The 17930-nt window shown below is 43.2% G+C and overlaps 1 protein-coding gene across 1 annotated transcript in view; it reads left to right on the top strand.

Annotated features, from left to right (window-relative positions):
* INPP5A (inositol polyphosphate-5-phosphatase A) overlaps window positions 1–15096 on the top strand; it is a 1335101-nt gene extending 1320005 nt beyond the window's left edge. The window contains exons 16-17 of the mRNA XM_086919541.1: window positions 14711–14747; window positions 14902–15096. Coding sequence (XP_086775667.1) covers window positions 14711–14747; window positions 14902–14951 — 87 coding nt within the window. The 3' untranslated portion in view covers window positions 14952–15096. The remainder of the gene's footprint in view (window positions 1–14710; window positions 14748–14901) is intronic.
* Window positions 15097–17930: the final 2834 nt, after the last annotated feature.

Here is a 17930-nt window from a genome sequence, read left to right as displayed (position 1 = left end):
TGGGGCACACAATGTATGAGGAGTCCGATCTCTCCTTTACGGAGGGAATGTATGACATCTCAGGCCTAGCCGCTTTCCTTATTTCTCCATTACCACAAGTATATACGGTTTTACCGCTCCAGGGCTACCAATCCATCTTGGACAATCCCTGACAACCTGCGTAACTGCAACTTTGTTTTTTTTTCATTTTTTATGTTGCCCTGTCTAATTTTGCAGTTCTATGTATAGAATTAAGCCATTCACATGCTAAAGGTGAAACGGGTAAAATCCATTTAATGCACAGTTCTCTGCGTGCCAATAAGATTAACAAAAAATAAGGGTTTTATATTGTTTGGTTATATTAATTATAGAGTCTTCATCTGGAATTACTCCAAAAATGACCATCGCTAGACTCACCTTAATTTCATGCCCCACAATACTGGAAATCGTTGCACCTACTTTTTCCCAGAAGGCTTGGATGGAAGGACACTGCCAAAACATATGTGCTTCATCTGCATTTATTTCACCGCACTTTAGGCACTTCTTCACGACTTGTAGACCCATTTTGGATAGCCTACGCGGGGTCCAATATGCCTGGTGGATAGTAAATGAGTGATTTTTTCTTAGAGGTGCAGACTTAACAATGTGCCATAAAAAAGATAGAGATACTTGCCGTAGTATGTCAAGATCGTAGTTCGGGAGCTCCTTTCTCCAAGTTGCTTTAAACCAAGGCTTTGAATCTTCATGAGACTGTATCAACATCCAGTACCATGTAGAAATTTCCTTTCGACCCGGTAGAGACAAAGCTAATTTTGACTCAAAAAAGTAATTTCCCTTTCCACATTTTCTCAATGCTTTGGCCCAGCTTAGCAACTGGTAATATTTGAATTTGGAGACAGAACCTTCTGTAATGTCCTGTATTTTCTGCCAAGAAATTAGTTCAGAACCCACTAACAATTCTCCCTATCTGTCAATTCCCTTTTCTTTAATTGGGATCGCAAGAGAGTCTTGTAAACAAACTGGTGTTCCCGGCGATTTCCAGATTGGGGTGTAGTTGCTGTAATGCGGGATTTGAAATATCCCCCGTGTTTGAAACCATACCTTACATGCTGCTTGGAGGATTTTGAGTCTCACCTTTTTAAAAGATTTTGGGCTGCCAAATTTAAAAAGAAAAAAACTGTATCAGTCCGGAGGGCCGAAAGTAAGAGCTTGGAAAAGTGGTGAAAGGTCAGCGGTGTCTCTTAAAAGTTGCCTGAACATTTTTAGATTGAAGGCTCTCTGCAATTTGCGAATACATTACCACCAACTGTAAGTGGTGGAAAAGTGTAACGTTTTGCAATCGTACTTAGGTCACAAAACATTTGTACATGCTAATAGAGTTCGGTATTTGGACAGGAAGCCCAGAATACGCTGCTCCAGATACAGATTTGCAAAACTCAAATTGGGCTTCGGTAACAAGTTACCAAATTGAAATTTGGGCTTGGTACATTCCCAAAGCATTTTTCTGGTTGCAAACGGGCCGATTCTGTGATTTGGCCAATTTGGGGCCAGACAATTGCTTTGTACATATGCCCCTTGATGATGTAAATAGATGTGGAGTTAAGAATAATAGCCTTATACCTACCTATTTGTACTCACCTTAATAGTATTGTGCTACTCAATTTTCTAGATACAATATTTTTGCAGGAAGATATCTGTTTTGTTGTTGTGAAAAATTTGAAATTTTCTCTACTTCTCTCATAAAATGGTTTTGTATAACACCCTTCCTAGTGTTTCATCATCTTAAATGACAATTGCTCAATCAGGGTGGTAGATGTGGAGAGGAGGTTTCCGTCAATGTCATCAAGTGAAATTAGTTTTTGCTGGTGTTCTCAAACTTTGCCCTAGTTTACTTTGTGGATTGTGCAGAGAACCTTTAATTTTATGTAGGTGTCTGCTGAGAGCTAGAAAGGGCAGGCTTCATGTGGTCATGTTTGAAGCGTGGACACATTCTGACTCCATTGTTCTGTTGCTCTATTTAATGTAGCAATGAATTGTAGATGATGATACACTAGTTCACAAGTGGCACGAGAATTCCCCATTACTTAGCCGTAATCTTCTTTACTCCTGGCCCTATTGCCCTTGTCCCATTCATGGCCAAGTGGAAATAATCATCTCCCGAAAGAAAAAAAAGAACTGAAGAATGCTGGGACCTTAACCCCAACCCCTCCCACTAGGAGTACATAAGCAGTACTTACCCAGCATTCCACCAGAACTACCAAGCCCCCAACAGGAGGAGTGGCTGTCCAGGAGGGAGGGAGGGAGGGAGGGCGGGGCCTAATGAATGGGACAAGGACAACGGCACCAAGAGTAATGAAGATTACTGGTAAGTAATAGGGCTTTATCCCCAGGTCCCTCCTGTCCTCGTCCTATTCATGACAAAGTGGAGAATACCAAAGCCAGGAACCCAGTCTTCCAAAACCCTCAAGCACACCTAGGAAACCACACTAAAGGCAGCAACCTAAGGGAAGCAAAGAGAGAAGCTCAGGAAGCAACAGGCACAGCACCTAGTCAGGAAAGCACCCTACCAAAAAGCAGGGTCCCCCCCATAAACAAACAGGATACGAACAAGACGAAGAAGAGGACAAACCACAGAGAGAACCCAAAACACACCAGGAACTCCCCGAGCCAACAAGGAAGGAGAACACGCCAAAATAAAACCACCAGAGCCAGTCAACAACACAAGGACAGCGAGAAGTCCACACATGGAAGAGGACCCCAAGCGGCCAAACCGACCAGCAAGCCTGAAACAGGCCAACTGGATAACAACCAAGGTCCAGAAACTGGGACCAAGGAAAACCCAAGACCCAACAAAAGGCAAATCCCAAACCACCAAGTGGAAGGGAACATACCACGAAGGCGAGCAGGCCAAGAAACCTCGGCCGAAAAATGAGGCGCCCCACAAAGACCTCAAAGGCAAAGCCCCAGAAGGGAAACAGGGCCTAAAGCAACCAATACCACCGGAACCCAGTGGACCAGATAAGACAAAGCTCCAACAAGACACGAAAAAAACATACCAAGGGTGCCTACCGGACAAAAAGCAGACAAGCCTGGCACCACATGGCAGCCACATTGACCTGACAGTAGCACAGACACAGAGTGAGCCCAGTAAGAACAGAAGAGAAGCACCCACAGCCAAAGAGACACACAAGTAACCCCAAAGAAAGATGAGGGGAAGGAAGGAAGTCTCCACAGCCCCCGCTGGGAGAATCAGGGCAAACCACAACAGCACCGGACAGTCCCACCGGAGACCAACCGAAAAAGGATATAGGAGAGGGCAAGCCAACAAGGCAAAGGCACAAACCCAAAGGACCAACCAAGGGCAGGACCACCCAGACCAAACCAGGAAGGGGAGGAAGCACCGGCCAAGCACCAGCCTCACCAACCAGAATGACCTGGCCCCCTTTAGAGCCCAGAGGACAGCACCACCGAAACCCCACAGCAGAAGTCCAGGCCCCATGGAAGAACAGCCAGCACCAACCACCAGAGCGACATACGTCAACCACCAAGCACCCAGCCCAGGAGACGGAGCCAAAGCGGGAGCCCAGGGACAGGCCAAAAGGCAAAGGTCAAAGCACAAACAAGAAAGCCGGAGGAAACACTAACACAACCCCTGGAATGCTGCCCCGCAAATCCCAAAGAGCCAGAGGGAAGCAGGCCAGAGCACTTAAAAGAAAACCTGTTCCGAAAGATCAAAAGACCAACCAGGTGGACCAGACAGTGAAACTCCAACCGAACAGGGGAAGAGCCAGAGCCCAGAACCCCAGGAGGCTCAACACCCCACAAGGAACAAGGCAAGCAACAGAGCCCAACCAAAAGAAAGGCAAAAGAGCAGGTACCAACTGACCCACACTCAAACCAAACCAGGGCCAGACATGAAAGATCAGAACAGCATGGGTAGGTGAGGCAAGCCACCAAAGCCACTGAGACCAGGGCAAACCAAAGAACAAAGGGAAACAACAGGGAAAGAAACACTGCCCCAAGCAACACAGCCCCAGAAGGACACCACAACCCCAAACTCGGGGATGACTGGAGCAGGAAACCACAGCCCTGGAGAAGGCAAACACCGTCCACCAGAGAAGCCATGCAATGGGTCCCCCAAACGAGCAGCCAGCCGACCAAGCGGTCCAGAGAACCCCAGGACCACAGCAAAGAAAAAAAACAAGCAAGCCCCTACACCAGCAGCAGAAGAGCCAAGACCAGAAGGGACAGAAAGAACAATCTAGTCAGAGATGCCCCCAAAGGGAGCAGGCAGCCAGCCAACCAACCCACAGACAGGCCAGCAAAGACCGGAGGACACCAACATGGAATCCACACAGGCCCAGAAGGGGCAAGACAGGGCCAGCAGCGATAACCCTGAAACCTCCAACAACTAAGGGGAGAGAAAAAGCACCCCCGAAACCAGCCAAGTCACAGAGCCAACAGAAGCCAGGGTGGAAGCCAAGCAGACCACACAGGCACACAAACTCCATGGCCAGCATGCACCAAGGGAGGGTAGGAGTAGGGGAGAAAACCCCTAGGGCAAAAAACAAGGAAACCGGCCACAACCAAGTCAACAGAGCACAAAAACGTCTGAGAAGCCAAGTCAAGTAACCCACCTGGGCAGGAGAATCTGGCTGCCCAACCTCCACCCAGGGAAGGCCCATGCAGAGCACAGGCTATAGCAAAGGGCAGGGAGGCCAACAGAGACCCCCCGCACGGAACCGCCAGACCACACAGGACCGAAACCAAAACAAGGCCCCATCCCAATGGCCCAGACCAGCGAGGGCTGAGAACAAAACAGCCTGGATGAAAACAAAACAGAGTCCACAGCCAAAGCCCCACAACCAGAATGGGAGCAAAACGTACCGGAAAGAGGGACAGCACCAAAACTGCAACCAAAAGCAGGAAGAGAAAAAAACAGCAAATCACAGACCCAGAGAACAGAGCCACCAATGGAGGAACAACAGCCCAGGGGAGCTTAGAAGCCAGAGGCACAAGAATCCACCCAAACTACAGCGCCAGCCCCTGTACAACTGGCAGCAAGGCAGACACCCAAAGTGCCAAGACAGAACACCACAGGACCGCACCCCCTGACAGGGGGAGGAGGGGCATACAGACCTACAGACAACCCCAATGGGAGCAGGCCGGGGGGCACTCATAGCAGACAGGAGCTGGCAAAGACCGACCCAACCGGAATCATGGGCTGAGGCCCCAAATGGCAGGAAAACCCCCACCCCCACAAGGACCAGGCCATCCATCAGGCTGAGACCACGCAAGCCAGAGACCACCGGACACCCTCCAACACCACAGAACCGGACAGAACACACACCTGAAAAAAAGCAGGGGGGAGGGAAGGGAAACTCCTGACTGAAGACACCCAAGAACCGGCCCAAACCCTACAACATAGCCAGCCACAAACGCAGCCTCACCAGGAAGCCCAGGAGTGCCCTCAAATGAGCACCCGGGTGACACAGAGAACACTGCACCCGGAAACCCAGACGGACACCCAGCCAGGCACCAACCAGGCCTGAATATGCTGAACCACAGAGAGCAGAAGAGAGCCGGAAGCACCCAGGTGGCAAGGCAGGAGGCCAAACCGAAACACCCACAAGCCGTCCCACCAGGGGCAAACGGAGAACAGCCCCCAGACTGTCAACCACACATGGGACCAGAAAGAAGAACACTCACAGTGGAGCATCATAGGTGGAACCAAGACCAGGCAACAGAGGGACCTGGGACCCTAACAGCCACAGGACCGAGCCACAGAACAACAGCCCCAGGCAGCCAACGTGCAACATTGTAAAGGACAGCAAGAAGCACTTGGCACAGGCAATCTGAGATGGGCCCCCACAGTAACAGGCCTGACCCAGCACAACCCCCGATAGGAGACAGGACCAGAGGCAGACCGGGTGACAAGGCCGCAGACCACAAAGAAGGGCCAAGGAAGGAGGAGGAAAACACCCAACTCTCTCATCCTGACACCTGCAAAAGAAAACCCACCAGCACAGGGTAGACAGAGGCGGGTTCTCAAACAGGAACTGAAAGTCCACAGCATGTCATAGTCCCAGGCAAGCACCCAGCCACAAACAAACCAAGCCCAACACAGCCCATCTCCTGAGAACAGGAGTGAACAAGAGGCATAGCCGAAGGTTGCTACATACAATCCATGGCATGAGGCCCCCATGGCGGACTGTGAACTTATCCAACAGCCAGCCCACAGTACCCAGAAATGCAGAGAGGAAGGAAAATGGTGACCGCTATGCGGTACTCCCTCGGGGTGGGAGGCACCCTAAACCTGATCAAGGCCCCCCTCAAGCCAACCCAAGGCGTACCACCAACATCCACGCCAGGGCAGGAAGAAAGGAAGCAGCGCGGATGCCAGGCACTCCAGGGGCAACAATGACCGCCGTTCCACCAACAGGCATCCTGAGGCGGTCTCACAGCCTCCAAGATGGACTCTCATCCAGCCCAGAGCAAGTGGTACTACCAGAGAGGCAGGAAGGCAGGGAAACCAGCGATCAAGGTGCATCTTCCACCCGACCAGGCCATAGGAAGATGTGCCCTCGAACCAGGAACCAACTGAGAGGCCGGCACACCAGCCACAAAGGGCTGGCTGGCCGGAAACATCCAAGCCTCCTGGCAAGCCTGGCAGGCCAGGAAGCAGTACTGAAGAAACCCCATCCAGGACAGCCAGGCAGCAAGACTGAGACTGAAGAGGAATGCAACTCCAGGCCAGCAGGAGCAAAACCAGCCCCTTGTCCCATTCCTGTCGACAGATAGAAAAAAGAACAGGCGGAATGCTGGGCAAGTACTGGTTCTGTACTCCCAGTGGAAGGGGTTGTAGTTAAGGTCCCAGCATTCCTCTGTTCTTTTTTCTTTTGGGAGATGATTATCTCCACTTTGTCATAAATGGGACGAGGACAGGTTGGACCTGGGGGTAATGGCATTTGCAGACAAGTTTCTTTCAGGAGTAAGTAGAGAATATTTCTAAGTAAGAAGTGCTGAAGATTGAACCCCTTGATGACGTGTTCTGTGAACAAACACTTAGAGTCAAAATGTATCCACAGGTTCCTGTTTTTTTCTTTTTTTTGTGGCTGAAAAAGGTTTTCTGCAACCTGAGGGCAAATCGAAGGCTAGTCAATCAGATCAAATTTTACCTTTACTAGGGTCTCAGTATTCGCTATTTCACAAGAGGAAAGCTTCATTCAGCCACCTGAGCTTATGGTCAAGGTTCTGAGGCATGTTGGCAGTCTTATTTAGTCTGTGGTCTAGCCAGAAACTGACCTGCATGTTATTTATCTACATTTAGAGGTTCACTTATTTCTGCACTGGTAGCTGCACCAGGAAACAAATATAGATGTTCAGTATCAGGCAAACAATTGCCCTAGGGGGACACAACACATTCCTGCTGGATCTTTTGGATTTTTTTGGTACGGTAAATCATGGATTGCTTTTGGAACATCTGACAGAAATCGATGTCACCAGTACGGACTGAGACTTACTTAAAGCTTTCCTTTCTGATAGAGAACAGTGGGTCTTGCTGAGCGAGTTTGCCTATACTCCTTTCTCTTTCCCATGTGGGGTCCCACAGGGGTCCTCGCTCAGTCCTTCTTTATTTTATGTCTACATTACACCTGTGACCGGTATAATTAAAAGTTTTGACTTCTCCTTGACCTCTTATGCAGACGACACCCAAATAATCGTCTCACTGGCCAATGAGGATACAGGCATAAGCAACAGATATTGCGATAGTATGAAGGCCGTCAGCACATGGTTGAGCAGGAACTGCCTGAAATTGAATGCAGGAAAAACTGAAGTGATGCGTTTTGGTGCACAAGCTTCCTTCTGGACCCGTCCTGCTAGCCAGCAGATATGGGTCCACTGCCAACTCATGTCACTAAGGCCCAGAACTTGGGAGTTCTAATTGACAACAAACTAATCTAAACAAATCACGTCAACGCCCTGTCCTCTTCTGCTTTCTTCACTCTGAGAATGCTAAAAAATTTACTCCTGTTAATTCCTGTCCAACTCTAGAAAACTCTCATTGCATTATTAGTAATGACTAGATTGGATTATTGTAACCGTCTACTCCTCACCACACACATGAATATCATTAACAAAATGCAAACACTGCAGAATGCTGCAGCAAGACTTCTCTTGAAGATTCCAAAACATCACTCAGTAGCCCCAGCCATCAAAAACTTGATTTGGCTCCCTATCAGACAGAGGATTACTTTCAAATCACAATCTATCTCCTACAAAGCACTCCCTGGCTTAGGTCACGACTTTCTTCAACGAAGTTGGAACTGGTACATCTCAGGCAGAACCTTACATTCAGGCATGGCCAAACATATCATTGTCCTCAAATTCAAATGACCCACCTGCGATGGCAGGAGATTGTTCTCTGGGTGTGTCAAAAACTTGGAATGCTTTACCACTGCACATCAAGTGTGCATCTAATCTCATGACCTTGTAGACCTGGCTTTTTACCACATGGTAGATCTTTGCTCCTTCTTCCTGCTACTCTTCTCCTGTATCAAGGTCAGCTGCAAGACACCCTTTGGTAACCGAGCGCTTTAGAAAACCTATTAACATAACATAACATGACTGGGTGTGTGGTTGACTAAACTGAACTAATACTCTTTATTGCCTTTGATTGTAGCAAAAAGATTGGATCAAGGACAGGAGTAAAAAGCGATATGTACAAATTTGTCCAAACTTCCACGGTAACATATGGTCTACAGTGTTACAGGTCAAAGAGAAGTACAGGAGTATGAAGGCTGATTCATTTTCTTCATCCATCAAATGGAGTTATGTTGGTAGCATCGGGTATGGTGCCCCTTATTGGTCTGTATCTGCACTGAAGATCAGCAGGAGATGAGTTAGTTTCAAATACTATTGGAACTGTCTTGTTACCTTCTTTTCCAAGATTCTAGTTGGGAAAGGGAGGCTGGAGATGCGCCAGTATTTTGCTAATATCTCGAGCTCTGATTTTTTTTTCTAGAATGGGTTATGATGACATGATTCAAAATGCCTAAATGACTAACACAACTCAGATTAGTGGCAAGCATTTATTTTGCTTGGTATAAATACTATGGGTGCAGCTATGCAAAATGTGATATGCTATTTATCACCATCTTTAAGTGTGGGGAGGGACCACTACTGGGGCATGATGGCCTTCCCCTTCATCAACAATGGAAATAAATAGCATATGATACTCTGTGGATCTGCATGGATGTTTTATGTGGTTTGCCCTCTGTCTATCAAAAGCACAATATTGGTGGGCAGACTATTGAGGACAATATAAAATAAAATCTTAAGAGGTGAGTAAGTCTAGATTTTCCATACCTAACTCTACATATATGTGCCTACACGGTACATATATATTTAAAGTGCATAGATGTGGAGTTGTGAATAAAATACCTATACTTCCCTATAGGCACTTACATTTCGACATTTTGTCCCTTGCTATTCTAGTGCCACAATATTATTGGTGTTTACATTCAGGAGAACAGACAAATCTTATAGTGATAAAAAAAATCACAATAAATATCCCTCCGAAGACCACTGATTTTTACACGGACTAACATATACTAGTTTATGTCTATGTATTTGAATATAAGCTGCGACATTTGAAAAGAGGAAAATAAGAAACTGAACATTATCTTATCTTTAATCTTCAATTACTGATCTTTTCTATCTTTCCCCACTTCTATATTTTTCTCATCTTCTCTACTTTAAATATGTCTTACAATATGTTTTATTGCTTTTTTTTTGTCTCCGGTAATTGTCACTACTACACTTTAAAATGCATGCTGCACTAGTCCTATTCGGAGTAGGCTAAATCCATCACTGTGGACTCTGATGGAGTCTCAACGCCTGTTCTGGGAGGGCAAGGGGTGGGGAGGGAGGAGAGGAGAAAGGAGGGTGGGGGGTGGGAAACAGGGCGCACTTGGTGCACTCGGTGTTGGGGGGGGCGAGCAAAAAAATAAAAAAATGAGCAAACTGATACTTAAGAGGGAACGCAGGCTGATGAATACTGATCCAAAAATAGTACAACTAAATGGGTAGGTTAAACATAGGATGTTGGAATGTGGCAGGCTTAAACGATAAAGGCAAGAGAGCCCAATTTTGTCAAATAATTGCCCATAGTTCTTGCGATATCATCTGTTTACAAGAAACCCATATTCCAATCGGAGAGATCAAACAATTAAAAATACCTGGCTATCACATATTAATCACAACAACCCAAACCACAAGAACTAGGGGAGTCATAATTTTCGCAAGAACTAGGTTAGGCAGCCCGGTACGCAAAAAAGCCGATGACCACGGATGATGGGTCATTGTCCAATTAGAATTGGGTATCACAATTTGTTCAATCTATGGCCCTAATCTTGACGACCCCACACTATTTGTTGAAATGGAAATGGAATTAGCATCATGGCCAAGCACCCTGATTCTTTGTGGCGATTTTAATTTGACATTTAATCAAAACCTGTCCTCTCAGAACCAATACAAGTATTCGGGTCGGAAGCCCAGAGTGTTCAGAGCTGTATCAAATTTAATTCAGACCCACAACCTCCAGGATATATGGCTGCTTAAAAAGGGTAAAGATCCCGGATATACCTTTTTTTCTTACCCACATCGGAAATATGTCCGCATTGATTACTTCTTTGCAACTCCGGATGTTGCTCTGAATACTATGATCGCTAAAGATCCGAAAACAATCTCCGATCATAATGCTATATATATTACAACGGAAGTACCGGGATATAATCGGGCCCACACACAATGGACATTTGATAGGAAACTATTAGTTAATCAGGAATATATAACTCACATAACCCAATGGACAAAAGAATTTTTTGACACAAACCAATATAGTGCTTCACGCTTCAGCGTTTGGGACAGTTATAAGGCTGCATTAAGGGGGGAAACTGCCACATTCGTTGCCACCCGTAAGAAAGAACGAATGAAAACTCATAATCAACTAATAAATGAATTAACACACCTAGAATACAAACACGCTAATCAAATACAACATGGTGAACATGCAGAGGATACCCTAAGAAAGCCTTAAAAACACGACAGGCTCAATCCCATAACACAATAAAAAGTATTAAATATTGCGGTCACGAATTTACTACTCAAAAAGAAATCGCTAATTGCTTTAAAGAATACTATCAAAAACTATATCAAAACGAGGATGAACATACGGCTCATGAGACTAAGGAGTTCTTAGTCAACTGGCTTAGCGAAACTAATATGTTACAAACTGTTGACGACGACGCAAGGAAAGAATTAGAGAAAGAGATTACTAAAATAGAGGTTGAGTTGGCAATAGCAGAACTAGCCGCAGGGAAGGCAGCAGGGCCTGACAAAATACCTCTAGACTTATATAAAATACTAGGTAAGACCATAACTCAATTTCTTCACGATTTATTCTTAGGCATCCAATGGCACGGAAAATCTCCAGAATCATGGCGACAAACAAACATAGCAGTTTTCTGGAAAAAGGACAAACCCCCTGAATTAACCACATCATACAGACCAATCTCGCTGATTAATTCAGATTCTAAAACCTACGCAAAAATTTTCGCTAACAGACTTGGCAAATACATTGAACAGTTAGTGTCTCCTTGGCAACACAGGTTTATACCAGGCAAAAGCACCACCGATCATATACGCCGAGTAATAACACTCTTCGATATAATGAAGATAGAGCAAGGTCAAATGTCTCTGATTTTATTAGACGCCGAAAAGGCTTTTGACCGGGTCTCCTGGCAGTATTTATGGGAGCTTTTAGCCCTTAACAATATCGGCCCAGGGTTCATAAAATCAGTGAAAGCCTTATATGTAGAGCCTAATGCCAAAGACTTGACGGGAGGTAGCGAGTCTGAAAGTATAAACATTCAGAGAGGGACCCGACAAGAGTGTCCGTGCTCACCACTTTTATTTGCATTATATATTAATCCCTTAATCATCAAACTATTAACATCACCAATGATAACTCCAGTCAAAACTAGAATATATAATACTAAAATACTTGCCTATGCCGATGACGTAGCGATTTTAACAACTAATCCTACTGAGGCTATAGATGAAATAGGAGTAGTCACTAGAATATTTGGGCAGTACTCAGGGTACTCATTAAATCAAGACAAAACGATGGTTGTCTGTACTGACAATACGCCATACACAAGTCAATACAGAGTTGGAAATGCAAAATATTTAGGGGTTAATATCTCACCTAATACTAACGAAATGATCACACTTAACTATGATTCCGTAATCACAAAAATAAAAAAAGATCTTGTCAGAGTTAATAACCTTCAATTATCCATAATTGGTAGAGCTAACTATGTTAAAATGACAATATTCCCAAAACTACTATATTTATTTCGAGCAATCCCCTTCCTTATTGACAACACCTATATAAAGAAGATAGACCAAGTAATAACATCATTTATTTGGAATTATGGGAAGACAAGACGGGCCATAACCAAATTAGTGTTACCAACATCCCGAGGCGGATTAGCAGTCCCAAATTTAACCTACTACATGTGGGCCGCCATTTTGCAGCAGATGACCTTCTTAATTACATCTAAAACTCCAGATCAAACAAGACCTCTTCATGACATCCCCTCTATTTATGAACTCACATTAGGAAATACAGCATGAGGACTATTGCTAAGACAAATCGAGCCGTCATATTATAAAAAGATTAAATTTAAAATAGTGACAGACGCATTCAAAATATGGACCAGAGTTGCTAGAGTACTATCAATACCTAAGTATACCAAATATACACCCTTATGGCGCAGCTCTATAATCCCGCAATATCTTAACGATAACATCACTAAACGCTGGGAAAAGTTAGGCATCGTCAATATTGGCGATTTCCTAAACTCCGACGGTAGAACTACCTTTGAGGAGCTGCGCCTCAAATATCAGATTTACGCCTCAGACTACTTTAAATTTATTCAAATTTCCACATCACTCAGACAATACGCCACAAATATAAACTTACAATCATCATCATTACTAGACCTGATGCAAAAACTATCGGTCAGAATTAGCGATATTTATGGGATCCTCATAAACAACCACCCAGATGACCTAGAGAAAATAGAGGAAAACTGGGCTAATAAACTAAATAACTCTAATGTGGATATAGATATGGTGCTACAACTATCCTCTAAAGTTATGCTTGCAAGTAATCTAAAAGCCCAAATTTATAAAACGGTATGTAACTTATACTATACACCGTTTAAATTGTTCTCATGGGGTAAGGCTAGTCATGACAAATGCCCTAGATGTGCACTCGGCCCCGCAAATTTAATACATATGTTCTATGAATGTCCGAAACTCGAACAACTAAAAGAAAGTATAGGTAAATACTGGGTCAAAATGTTTGGCCGGGAGATCCAAACATCATCAACTTTGTTTGTATTGGGTTTTGATAGCTCTCAAGAACTCAATAATTCAGAAATATATACAACTTACTTATGCACAGCTATATACAGAATTATGTTAGCAGCCCGCTGGAAGGACACAGAGGCCCCTACATATCAGGGATGGATAAAAAGACTCCTGGCAATCTACAAACTAGAAATAGCAATATATAAAACCAGAGGGAAAAAATCTAGAGCTAAAGGGGAATTGATCTGGGCTCCCGTAGCTAGTTGGTATAATCAGCAAAGGGCTTGACCCTAAAAACCACTTGAACTATGTAGAAATTGTTATCAATTCTACACAGAAGCATAGAGTTGGACAATGAGGTTATATTTCATGTAAATATTTATTTCAAAACTATGCCCTTCTCCATCATCAATATACCATTATATCTGTCACATACAACAAAAAATAATTTGTACTATTAATTGTATTTATTGTATTATGTACAGCCTTTTATGCGTTCCTCTATAATTTGGGAAAAAACTCCATTATGTATACTAGAATACTTATACTATATATGTTCATTGTTGTATATCTAAAGTTTGCTCAATAAAAATTAAAAAAATATATATATATATCCCTCCGAAGCAAGGCCCCCAGGTAGTTTCGTCTATAAAGCAATTCTAGATTGAAAACTATTATACATTAATCAGTGTTTTCACTTGTCAGTGATGCTCGCCTGCGATAGTAACAGTTTTGTGTGTATATATTTATATAAGATAATATTTAAATGGGTCATCGAGATGAAGGTCTGAAGGTGTTCATACTCTGCGAGAAACTGTCCCCTCTAAACATTTGAAAAGTGGAAATGCAGCTCGTTCTCTAAAACCATAGCACTGTCAGTCAAAAAGTAAAATAGTGAAAATGGTGTTTGTACTTTGCTGCACATTATATTCTGAAGGAGGAAGTGTAAGGGACTTATAGTATCCCTCAAAATCTATGACTTGCCTAAGTATACATGCATACTCATGTGTATTTCTGTAAATTCACAAAAATGCATAAATCAACCCAAATCTTAAGTATAATTACTAAGTGCATAATTGTGGTATTCTTTGCCTTTTCTGGATAGTTATCGGTTGCGGGAGCCCAGTAGCTTTGCTGTTTAAATCACTGATCTGTTTAAATGAAAATGTATATAATTAATTTAATGTAATCTATCTCTACCAGTGACTGTGTTTGACCTGATTCTTTTGGCATACTTATTTGACCATGCCTATGTATTTCTTTTTTTTGTTCCTACAACTTGCTGCAGCCTGTCTTCCTGTCCTTCCGAATAGCCGCCGGGGCAGGTAAACCAAATGCAAATGTGCACAAGTGTTGTGTCGTGCAGTGATGTGTTGGTAAATATACATTTTACCTTAAACTTTCAATTTAACTGCCTTTTCCATGTTATCATCATTGCTTTGTTGATTCGCATTAAAAAAACTGTCTATTCTATAACAGGAAAAAGGTGCCCACATAATGAAAAGATATTTCGAGAAACCACCCTGTAGCACGGAAGAGCACCAGAAGAAGTGGTATATCGAAAAAGCGCATCCTTCCTACCGCTGAGCGACGTCATTCCGCAGTGCCACGTTACGTTATTAGACTGCTGACTCATCACTATGCTTCAGCATCCGGACTCTGTTCAGCGACACGTCTCACATACCTCACCGTCTTGTATGTTCATGTGGCATCAAGTAAAGACATTGATTTCCTTCGTGTGTCACAGCCCTATTGCCAAACCATAATAGCAGAGGTGTCATGGATTCCAGATTCCACTTTTTCAACTGTTGAATAAAGGGGTTATTAAACGCCGACTAGATACTTGAGTACATTCAAATATAAAAGAAGTGCACGACCTATATTAAATGTCTGTTACAGTTTGGGGTTTTGTACTGTACAGTGGCCTATAAAATGCAATATCTTAATGCTTTTAAACTGTAGTTTCTGTGTGGATCATGCCGTGTTGTTTGTGTTAGGATGGCGAGTTTTCTCTACAGTTTGTATTTTTCATCAGCTCTCTGCTATATACTACACTGCCACGTTACCTGGTTTTTAAATCACAAATCAGCATTTCATTTTTATAGGTGAATATTTTTTTTTAAAAGAAAATAATTTATAAATCTTACCAAAACCTAGCTATGCTAATAGTCCTTTTCCTTGTGCAAATAATAGTGCCATATCAGCAAAGAGTATTTGAGTAAAGTAATGTGTACACCAACAACCCACATTTATAAAGCAAGTAATTTATACCCTTACCTCCTCAGTGCAGATATATAATATATTAATTCCTGTAGGTTAGAAGTTTCACTTTGTTACACTTTCAATAACTTATTTCTATGTATAAAGGACTGAATGTGAAGTTATTAGACAGTTTTGGGTGTAACTTTTAAGAATTTTGTATGCTGTTTTTCTGTGTTTTGTTACTGTATCATAGTGCCAAGCATTAAACTATGTTAAGACAATAATTAATTGGTAAATGTGGAATGGCAAAGTCAGCTTCAGCTTTATATTGCATAATCTCTGAATCCACGGGCATAGTTAAAGAAACACAATGTGTTAATATCCATGCAACGTAGCAGAATAAAAACCAACCACGTTTTAATTCTACAAGCAATCGCCTCCCACCAGCGATTACAATATTAAAAAGTGATCAGAGAGCATGTTGATGAAACACAAATGTTTATTTTATTGGTTTAATTAGAACACTACCGAGTTCACCAACTGTGTGGCGGCATTAGATTGATGCTTGATTTTTGTGTATTAATCACTACAGATCAGAAATGATTTAAGTCTGCTTGCGAAATTTGTTTTCATGACAAATTTGGGTTTGTGCAAGTCCTGTCTTTTTAATGATGGAAACAACTCTGCTATTTTAATGTGCCATGTTGCAATAATGTTTGAACCACACGTTTTCTGTAAAAGAAATGGAACTGAAACTCAAGGTAACTCTGAGGCTTACACATGTGGGACCTCTAGTTCTCAAGCAATAAAAGTGTTCATGGAAAAAGTAAGCATCTTTTAATTTACTGGTGTTCTGACTCATTTTTTATATAAAGGTGGGAAAGCAATCTGAGATTTTGAATGTAAACACATTCTGAATTTTATTCATCAACGTTAATAGCCCAATCTTTGCAAAGCGTCCGTTACATTCTTGGGACCGGAGATTCCTTTAGCTTGAGTTTTGCAGCTAAAATGAGCCATTTTACATATAATTGAAGCAGTTAGGATGTTCCTGCACTAAACCACATTTACTAATGTAGTGTTAAGCTATGAATATTGTATGAGACTTCTTCACGCCCACTCCTGTTGTCTCTTCTCTCTGTTTACACACCCACTCTCTTTCTCACTCCACATCTATCATCTATCTATCTATATCGGTATATACAATGTATATGTATTTTGCTAAACCAGTGAACTAAGTAAAAGCCTTGCGCTTCACCTCACAGATCCCTATTTACCTGCTAGGGAAATTGTAGCATTGGTCAATACAATTAAATACAATTTGGAGCTGATGGGAGACCAACAAAAACAAATATATTTTTCATGAAGACCCAATAATTTATTTTGAATTATAGTCCATCCTTTTCTTATAGAACACAAGGAAAAATATTTTGATCAATGTACCTATGCAATGTGTATTCTTCTCAAGTTGCCATTATATAATCTTCACAGCCAGCTGACATGTGGTTCATGGACACCCTGCTTTTTCAAGGCTGACAAAGAAAAATATACAGATATGAGGTATTAGGAAACTATAAATGATTGAATAAATGTAAAGTTTCATTATACATAGATTATCCTTAAAATTACACATAATCAAATTTAATGTGTTGTTTCAAATATCAATTCCATATATACTCATTATATCTCAAATTATATTATATAGATCATGGGTGCTCGCAAACTTTCTCTCGGGGCCAAATTTACAGTGTAGTTTGTGGCTGAGGGCCACAGTAGTGGGGCGGGGTCAGTGGGGGAGGGGCGAGGCTAGAGAAAAAACAAAACTGGGACCATGAGGTTGAACACGGCACCCTGCGGATGCATTTGTCCACTGAGCCATTAGACCCGACATACACACATCTCTCTATCCCTCTCTTTCCCTCTGTCTGTCTCCCTCTGTCTCCCTCCCTACCTCTCCCTCTCTCTTCCTTTGTGTGTCTCCCTCCCTCCCTCTACCTGTCTCCCTCTGTCTCCCTCCTCCTATCTCCCTTCCTCTGTCCTCCCTCTCTCTTTCCTCCTCTGTCTGTCTCCCTCCCTGTGTCTGTCTCCCTCAGTCTCCTTCTCTCTGTCCCCTCCTCCCTCTGTCTGTCTCCCTCCCTCTGTCTCCCTCTCTCTGTCTCCCTCCCTCTCCGTATACCTCCCTCTGTCTCATTCCCACTGTCTCCCCCTCCTCCCTCTGTCTGTCTCCCAATCCCTCTGCGTGTCTTCCTCTGTCTCACTCCCACTCTGTGTCCCTCCCTCTGTCTCATTCCCTCTGTCTCCCTCCC

Source organism: Lissotriton vulgaris, chromosome 5 (assembly GCF_964263255.1).
Source record: "Lissotriton vulgaris chromosome 5, aLisVul1.2, whole genome shotgun sequence".
Taxonomy (NCBI): Eukaryota; Metazoa; Chordata; class Amphibia; order Caudata; family Salamandridae; genus Lissotriton; species Lissotriton vulgaris.
The sequence above is the reverse complement of the archived record's forward strand: the minus strand, read 5'-3'. Positions and strand labels throughout refer to the sequence as shown.